Consider the following 8281-nt stretch of genomic DNA (forward strand, 5'->3'; position numbering starts at 1 on the left):
TTTTTAGGTATACCTTAGACAGCGCTCTTGAAAAGCGCTGTCTAAGCCCCACCCCTTTAGACAGCGCTTTGGCCAAAAGCGCTTTCTAAGACCCTCCTATTTTAATTTTTTTAGGTATACCTTAGACAGCGCTTTTCAAAAAGCGCTGTCTAAGCCCCCCCCTTAGACAGCGCTTTTTACAAAAGCGCTGTCTAAGGTATACGAAAATTTTTGAAGCTTTTTTTAGCCTTAGACAGCGCTTTAGACCAATTGTCATAACAACATACCATTATACAAGTCCACGATAACATTATATTCATAATTCACAAAACTAACCAATATAACAAAACAAAGCCAAATTAAGTTACACATCCACTCAAGTCCAAATTGAAACTAACATTTTGATTTGTAACTAACCATTGCATTTCATATAAGTTTAGCATTAATTTCATGAGCATTGTAACAGATTTTGAAGGATATATAAACGAAATTCCAGTTTCACAAAAGCAATTTTCTTCATCCATTCCAATTTTTAAAGATTCACTCATTCACAAAATTCCAAATTCACAGAAGAAATTCTTCATTCATTCATGAAGCAGAATTGTCATATATTCATCCATGAATTTTCCACAAGTCAGAAACGACACAAATCAAAAGTTTTAGAACATACATAACAACGCCACAGTTAGCATTCCACAGGAAAATAAGTATACCCTTAATTAAATCCTAATAATTACACATAGACATCATTGAAACTCGCTAATAAAAAATTACCAAAAGTGCAAGAATTAACCGTGGCAGCCCACCCCAATTCGGTACAGATGCAAATTCTGAAATCAGTTCGAAACCAAGGTAGTACATCCTGCATAATTATCACAACAGAACGAATGTTGTAAGTTAACATTAACCAATATAACTGAATCTAACATAATCATGTAATACCGTCACTAACCCTACTTCAAGTTATTAACATGGTTTTCTAAACAACTCACAATTCAAACCATTCAAACAGCTTTTTAACAACATAGCAGTATGTTATAACCATCGTAAACGACATTTTAATCGAGTTTTACTAAGTATCGGTGGCAAAATTCTCAATTAACTTCAAATCCATTACAATTATTAAGTTGTTGGCAAGTGAGCAACTCAAAACACACTAGCTAGTGCTGTCTAAAACGAGTCGTTAGCAGATTCCCAAAATTAGTCATAACAACTTAACTGATACAACTTGCTGCGGTAACAGCTCCCGGCGCTCATGCCCAATGACAAGTCATGCACCAAGACAATCATTAGCATAGCGGAAAGTTTCAGCAAGTAAGTTCTACATCAAATAATCAGGCAAGTGTTTGGTCATGGTCTTGGCCTTCACTAATAATGTTTCTGATACTAATAGGCCATGACAGATCTCACCATCAACTTGCTAACAGATTTACTAACATCAATCTAACCTTTTGTAGTAACATAATTTCAAAGCAATCGATTATAAATAAAACTAACAGAGTCAAAAAATGGGAAATAACTAACAGCAGGACTTTGACTAACAGTTAAGTTTTTTTTTTCTAATTTCATAATAACCATGACTAACTAGTTCTCTAACTTAACCTAACTAATTTTAAATTGATTTGACAGACTTGTAACTAACAAAACAAACTAACATTTTAACAGCAGAACTTCCAACCACAACAAACCTTCATAGAAGTAACGTGCAAATCCAGCTGAACTGCAAGCTAAGGTCCAATTTTGACTTATCCCTGCAAGCAATACAACTATTTTAACTGATGGAAATAATTAATAGAAAATCAATTCACATATAAAATTAACTTGCAACTAACAGAGTTTTAACAAAAATCCTAACAACCTGCCCTAACATAACTAACCTGCCCGATCCGTTGCCCGATTTGGTTGAGAATACCATGTATATAACAGTGCAATCAGAAGCTTTTCTAGTTTTTTCATTCCTCACCTTCAATCTTCACTCTTCACTCTCAAGCTCTCTACCCTCATATTCAGAATCGGTTGCTTTTTGCTCAAAGATTAGAGCTCATTCTTCACAGTTCATCTCTGAGAAGCTCACTTCACTTCCCTCTCGCGTGACCACTTCGCCACGTAACCACCGTAGTGATGACTCTGCAATTCCATAACACAGTTCAGAAGAGTTGAAGAAGAAGAAGAATCGCAATCACAGTTGAGAAGAATAAGATACATAACGAGTGACACAACAAGAGGAAGAGAAGCTAATACCTGCGATTCTCTAAAAATCCACCGCACCGGAATTCTGAGCCGGATTGGAGTTGGATCCAAATTCGATCTTCCATTCGCAATTGGTGTTTAACATTAAAAGTAATCTGTTCAATTATAAGGCATTAGTTGTCAAAAGTTACTAACAATGGAAAATCCAAGTCTTGAGACATGAGAGTTTGGGCAGTCAGCTGTTAACCTTAACACCATCCAACTTCAAACATAATTATGATTTTGAAAATATATAACAAAAGAAGCAGAGAAAACAAAGAACAAGAGATAACCTGAATCCGTGCTCCAGTAGAAGCTTGCATACTCTTAATTGTTTCTCCTCCTTTACCAATTATAAGGCCGACCTAAGAAACCAAATCAACTATAAACAAAACACTGTAGAAAGTACATGGGTGTACATATTTCGGGCAACTTTGCACACCTTATTGTTTGGGATTTGCATCGAAAATTCATCACCCCCAGATTGTGCAGCCATCCGTCTAGTACCACCACCGGCAGAAGCCCCGGCTTCAGCCTAGTAAAGAAGCAACTCTTATCAGTGATGTTAATGGTTACATTTCCCCCAGATTATTACAGTTAAAAATCAGTAGAAAACAACCATCGTCAATGACGCTTCACTAACAGGTTACAGTTAAGGCCATTCGACTTTGAAGATCATTTTAACAAATTCAGCACAAAACAATCATACTAAAGTTACAAAATCAGTTCAAAACAAATACTGTCAGCAATATTTCACTAGCAGGTTACAGTTGCAGTCATTCAAACCTCACTAGAGCAAATTAACCAGAAAACACACCATATTACAAATAGAAAGTCAATTCAAAACCACTCTTATCAGTGAATTTTCCCTGGCAGGATACAGAGTGCACTAATTCCAATATAATTTAAGCAAATTTATCATTAAACATTTCACATTGCATTTACAAAATCAGTTGAAAACAACTCTAACCAGTGATATTTCACTAACAGGCCAAAGTTACAGTGATTCCACAACATAATTAGAGAAAATTTAAAACAAACCTCAGCAAGGACTTCATTGATAAGTTTCTCAGCAGAAGCAACAGCATCAGAAGTACCCATAAGCTCAACCATCCTCGTAGTAGAATTAGGATCCGCATCCATATCACGAGTAACCTGAATCTTAGCCCCAGACTGCAACTGAAGATACTTAATAGTCTCACCTCCTTTCCCAATAAGAACCCCAACCCTACCATTAGGTATCTCAATCTTCTTACTAGAACCACCATAAGAACCAGCTGAATATTGCGGCTTCAAATCGTAAGAATCGAAGCCAGATTGAGGAGCACCATTATCGGACTTGGAACGTTTAGGATCGAAGGAAAGTGGAGGAGCGCCGCCGGTGACACTGAGGAGCCGAGCGGCGGCTTCTTGAGCTTTCTGTTTAGCGTTTGCGACTTCGAGTTGAATGTCAGTGGCGGTGGGTTGGTCTTCGTATTTGCGTTTTAGGGCGTATTGTGGTTCTTCCGCCATCGTGACAAACCCTACCAATTCCATGCCTTAGACTGAGAACGAAAATAGAAGTCTGAAATTTAATTTTAATTAGACCTTAGACAGCGCTTTTGTGGAAAGCGCTTTCTAAGATATGCCTTAGACAGCGCTTTCCAAAAGCGCTTTCTAAACCCCCCCTTAGACAGCGCTTTTGGTTTTAATTTTTTTTTTTAATTTAAAGACTTTAGACAGCGCTTTATCAAAAGCGCTGACTAAGGTCTATATTTAAAAGCGCTTTCTAAAAGCGCTGTCTAAGGGGGGGTCTTAGACAGCGCTTTTAGAAAGCGCTGTCTAAGACCCCCCCTTAGACAGCGCTTTCATTATTTTTTTGGAACATTTTCCGTGTTTTATTTTAATTTTAACCTTAGACAGCGCTTTCTTTTAAAAGCGCTGTCTAAGATGCGCTATTAAAAGTCATTTTTGGCGTAGTGTAATTAGTGTCATAATTTGTCTATAAAAATCGATTTATTGTACTTAAATATGTCTTCGGTTCTCTTTTAATATTTTTGAAGTACTAGATGTTTAAAATTGAACAAGGTGTGTCTAGAAGTTAAATTTTGAATATCATAATCTCCTACGGATTTTACTGTAGAATCATTTACAGATTTTTGTTTCGCAGCAAATTTCATATAAATACTCTAAATTTATCATTTCACACATATACCTGCGATTTATTCCACATGTAATAGTATTCAAATTTTAATTTTTAGACTAACTTTTTAAATTAATTTTTGGTTTAAATATATTTTTATCCTTTAATTTGGATATTTTAAATAATTGATTCCCCTATTACAAAATCAACTATTTTGATTCCTTAATTTTGATGATTTTTTTAATTTTTATTATCCTCTATTCAACTTATTTATCTGTCATCTTCATTAATGACATGATACAACCATGTGATGCTATGTCAGTTATGAATAATTATATTAAAATTATTTAAATTTTTGAGTTAAATAATTAATTTTTTTATTAATAACTACGTAAATTATATCTTTTATAAAATTAATTAAATAAATTTTTTTAAAGAAAATTTCAGAACTCATTTATCTATATCAACCTAATTCAATTAGTTAATAGTTCAAATATGTTTGGCCTTTATAAACTTTAACCTAACTTACAGATAAATTTATGTGAAACTTAAACTATACCAAATACATTTATTTCACTACACTATCAAATGAGACACTCTATTGCTTACATTACACTCTATTGTTTCATCTCTCTTACCGAAAAGAAAAGGAACTAGCGGAAAACTTGAGAGACCAAATGAATGTTGTTAATGTAAAATTGGATGAAATGATCACATTTATTTTTCCTACCTCGTTTTCCAAAGATTAAACACAGATAAGCATGCTTAGGAAATAGTACCGTGCAAGAAGAGTTGGACTCCGTGGAAGTAGAAATTTCGAAATTCACGTTGCTGCTTGAAAGCTTAGCAAATACTGACATTGTTATGACACTGCTAGGCAGTTGATACAGAAAAGGTGTGAAGAATGTCACAAGAATGAAGATGTTTTCCAGGAGGCTTGTATATATTTTAACTGTACACTCCTATATTCATGCCACACAGTTAGTTCTAGTTAAAACTTCAATCCTAAATCAAAATTTGTTCTACGTCGAGTTTCAACAAACCCTGTGGCTATGACTATGACGTCCGTCAAGAATCATTAGTAGTCAATACCATATTTGTCCTATAGTTATTACTGTGAAAAATCACTCAACCGAGTTTTGTGTAAGGGTGTGGAAGATACGTGGGAGCTATCACTTTTCTAGATGGATTTATAAAGCCGTTCAATATTATCCGTTCATATGTTCACAAATAAATATATAAAATAGAATTATGTTAATTTTTAATCAATCAAAATAAATATTTTGTATGCTTGATAATTAAGTTGACGAACCAACTTGCCATTTTCTTGAAGGGTTTAAGGCGGACAAGATTGAGGGGATAGACGGACACAAAATCTCAATCTAACCTAGCATTTTTTTAGCTGGTGCGTGGGTTGGGTAATGATACATGATCCATTTTATTTCATTTTTCAACAGGGTTATTGACCCCCTAAAATAACCCATGCAAAAATAGTTAAATACTTTTATCTTCAGTAGACGCTCATAGGTATTCATATTCTTACTGCTTAAATGTTTTGTGCCGCTATGGGACTTATCTTCAATTTGACTACGCGATATCCAACCAATTTTCCCAACACCAATGGTTGTTATAATCTCTAGGTTTATCCTAAAAAGAAAATTGAAACACAAATGAAATACGAAATTATTAACGTGTACAGTAATAGATTCATCCACGCTTGTTTTATTTATGCCATTATTAGGCTGTAGTTACAGCTTCTGATCACACAGAGTGATACATTCATATTAGCAATTAACAAAGACATAGTTAACTTGAAGGTGACCCTGCTGGTAACCCTGCTTATTGGTATCAATTTGATTGAACACATTCACATCCAAATCCAGTCCACCATTATGACACTGATCCACTATTCTCACTGTTGTCTGAGCACCAGTTGCAATATTTGTCACCTGCATCATCAGTATAACACCATAATATTATTAATCAATTCACGTCTAACAAATAACAACTAATCAACTAAAACTTATCTTACCCTTAAGCATTTGCCGCAAGAATCTCTTCCTGTAGGCCCGACGGGTCCACAAAAGGCGGTCCAACCGTATTTGCTACGCCATGACAAAGGCTGGTTAGCATCCCAGGTAGCACAGTAAACACTGGCTCTGTTGTAATCCCAGTTTATGTTCTGAGGGTTGTAGTTATTGTATGTTGCTCTTACGTTGTTTGCACTCTGACCACTTACTAACATTGTTGTTCCCATGATCAGGAAACAAAGTACCAACAAGCTTAAACTTCTCTGTACGCTCTCCATTTTCATGTTTTTTTTTTTGTGTTAAACGGTAGAGGGATGAGTACGAATATATAGTCCTAGGAGAAAGATGAAAGTCATTCGACAGTAGTACTTTTCTACGGCTCATAATTAATCTCAAGTCCAATAATGCATTTGAAAAGTTAACATGCTCGTTTTTATTTTTGCTTTGATTTTTCTTTAGCGTGTTATATTTGACTTTGTTGTTGTTTGATTTTTGTGTCTAGTTCTAGAACGATACATATAGTCGATAGTTTGACTTGTCTACTTCATCTCTCCTAGGTCAGTCTAACGTATATTAAGGTGCAAGACAAATTTGAAAATGAAGATTTTAGAAATAGTAGTGGAACAAAATTCATATTTGTTATTTCACAGTTTTTAAAATCAGCCATAGAAAAAATTATAGGATCGAGTCGCGGATTAAGTCGCACTCTTTAAAATATTTTGTGGTACTGTCTAAAATTATGAAAAGTATGTGAACTATTGCGTCGTCTTCAGAATAAAACAGCTCATTTCTATACTGTACGATTACTATTTTCAAATTCATCTCCATATATTTAAATATTGACATAATATTTCAACAATCCTGCATTTAAATTTAAAAAAGTGTTTCAGAAGTATCGTCAAACATTTCTAAGATTGTGCATAAACAAAGGTGTCTACGACATGAACCTTTGCGTAGTAACTAAGATTCTGAATCAACAAGAGTGACACAATTTTCTTGAACTCTTTCTCAGACATCAAACTTGCACACAACCTTTTATTAAGGTGTATTATAATAGCCCGTGTTTTAATGGCCCTGCACGTGTATCCCGGTTTAGTGAAGGTTCTAGGAATTTCGCCTCAAAATTTCATAGGAACCGGCCTAAGTTCCACAATCACATAGGTGAGTCTATCAAGAGTACTCTTGTAGCCTAGGTACTTCCTCATATAAAGTATAAATCTTATTAAGAGTTTATATTATCTCATCCTCTTATTGCTTCAAGATTCATGCTTTACTTATTTATACTCGCATGATCATCTCATATTACTCACAACTTATTATTACCCATTGAACCTATTTCTTGGGATCTCCAGTCATTTTGACCGGGTTACCATCATGAGCAACACATTTCTCTATAGGCATTAGTCGCATCCTCTTCGATGTATTCTAGACTTTCTCTCTATCTAATCCTTTCATCGAAGGATTTGCTAAATTTTCATCAGTGTGTACATGATCCACTCTCTGACTAATCCTTATTTGACGTCACTTACCGTTATACCAACGATTCTCAATTTTAACAATAGTTGCGATACTATCGCAATGGATCAACGCAGTTGGCATAGGTTTTTACCACAAAGGGATCTTAACTAGCAAGCATCTTAACAAACTTCTTTCTACACTAGCAGTCGCTAATGCTATCATCTCAAACTCCATCATGGACTGAGATAGGATAGTCTATTTCTTTGATTTCCAAGATATAACTCCTCTAGCTATGTTGAATATATAATCACTAATTTCTTTTGAATCATCTAATAAGGTATTTCAATCTGCATCACTATATCCTTCAAATACAACAGGAAATATCTGATAATGCAAACTGATATTCACTCTCTTTTTAAGACACTGCATAACTTGCTCAATAGCTTATCAATGCTCGTTGCTC

At 34.8% G+C, this 8281-nt stretch overlaps 2 protein-coding genes across 2 annotated transcripts; both read right to left on the reverse strand.

Moving 5' to 3' along the window:
- Nucleotides 1-2198: 2198 nt before the first annotated feature.
- On the reverse strand, nt 2199-3754 carry LOC127098247 (uncharacterized). The gene is made up of 4 exons (XM_051036782.1): nt 3250-3754; nt 2651-2743; nt 2502-2573; nt 2199-2324 (listed from the first exon to the last, which is right to left on the reverse strand). Exons 1-4 carry the CDS (start codon nt 3742-3744, stop codon nt 2214-2216), a joined length of 771 nt encoding a protein of 256 aa, XP_050892739.1. The 5' UTR covers nt 3745-3754; the 3' UTR covers nt 2199-2213.
- A 2247-nt stretch (nt 3755-6001) lies between these two features.
- On the reverse strand, nt 6002-6668 carry LOC127098248 (pathogenesis-related protein PR-4). Its single transcript, XM_051036783.1, has 2 exons — nt 6363-6668; nt 6002-6279 (listed from the first exon to the last, which is right to left on the reverse strand). Exons 1-2 carry the CDS (start codon nt 6642-6644, stop codon nt 6115-6117), a joined length of 447 nt encoding a protein of 148 aa, XP_050892740.1. The 5' UTR covers nt 6645-6668; the 3' UTR covers nt 6002-6114.
- Nucleotides 6669-8281: the final 1613 nt, after the last annotated feature.

Source organism: Lathyrus oleraceus, chromosome 6 (assembly GCF_024323335.1).
Source record: "Lathyrus oleraceus cultivar Zhongwan6 chromosome 6, CAAS_Psat_ZW6_1.0, whole genome shotgun sequence".
NCBI lineage: Eukaryota > Viridiplantae > Streptophyta > Magnoliopsida > Fabales > Fabaceae > Lathyrus > Lathyrus oleraceus.

What these genes read in the sequence shown, in the direction of transcription:
- LOC127098247 (XM_051036782.1), bottom strand. Translation starts at nt 3,744, where the DNA reads ATGGAATTGGTAGGGTTTGTCACGATGGCGGAAGAACCACAATACGCC. An exon ending in TCAATGAAGTCCTTGCTGAG is followed by an intron (nt 2,744 to 3,249) that starts GTTTGTTTTAAA and finishes CTTCTTTACTAG; the next exon opens with GCTGAAGCCGGGGCTTCTGC. An exon ending in TGCAAATCCCAAACAATAAG is followed by an intron (nt 2,574 to 2,650) that starts GTGTGCAAAGTT and finishes TTGGTTTCTTAG; the next exon opens with GTCGGCCTTATAATTGGTAA.
- LOC127098248 (XM_051036783.1), bottom strand. Translation starts at nt 6,644, where the DNA reads ATGAAAATGGAGAGCGTACAGAGAAGTTTAAGCTTGTTGGTACTTTGT. An exon ending in CTTGCGGCAAATGCTTAAGG is followed by an intron (nt 6,280 to 6,362) that starts GTAAGATAAGTT and finishes CTGATGATGCAG; the next exon opens with GTGACAAATATTGCAACTGG.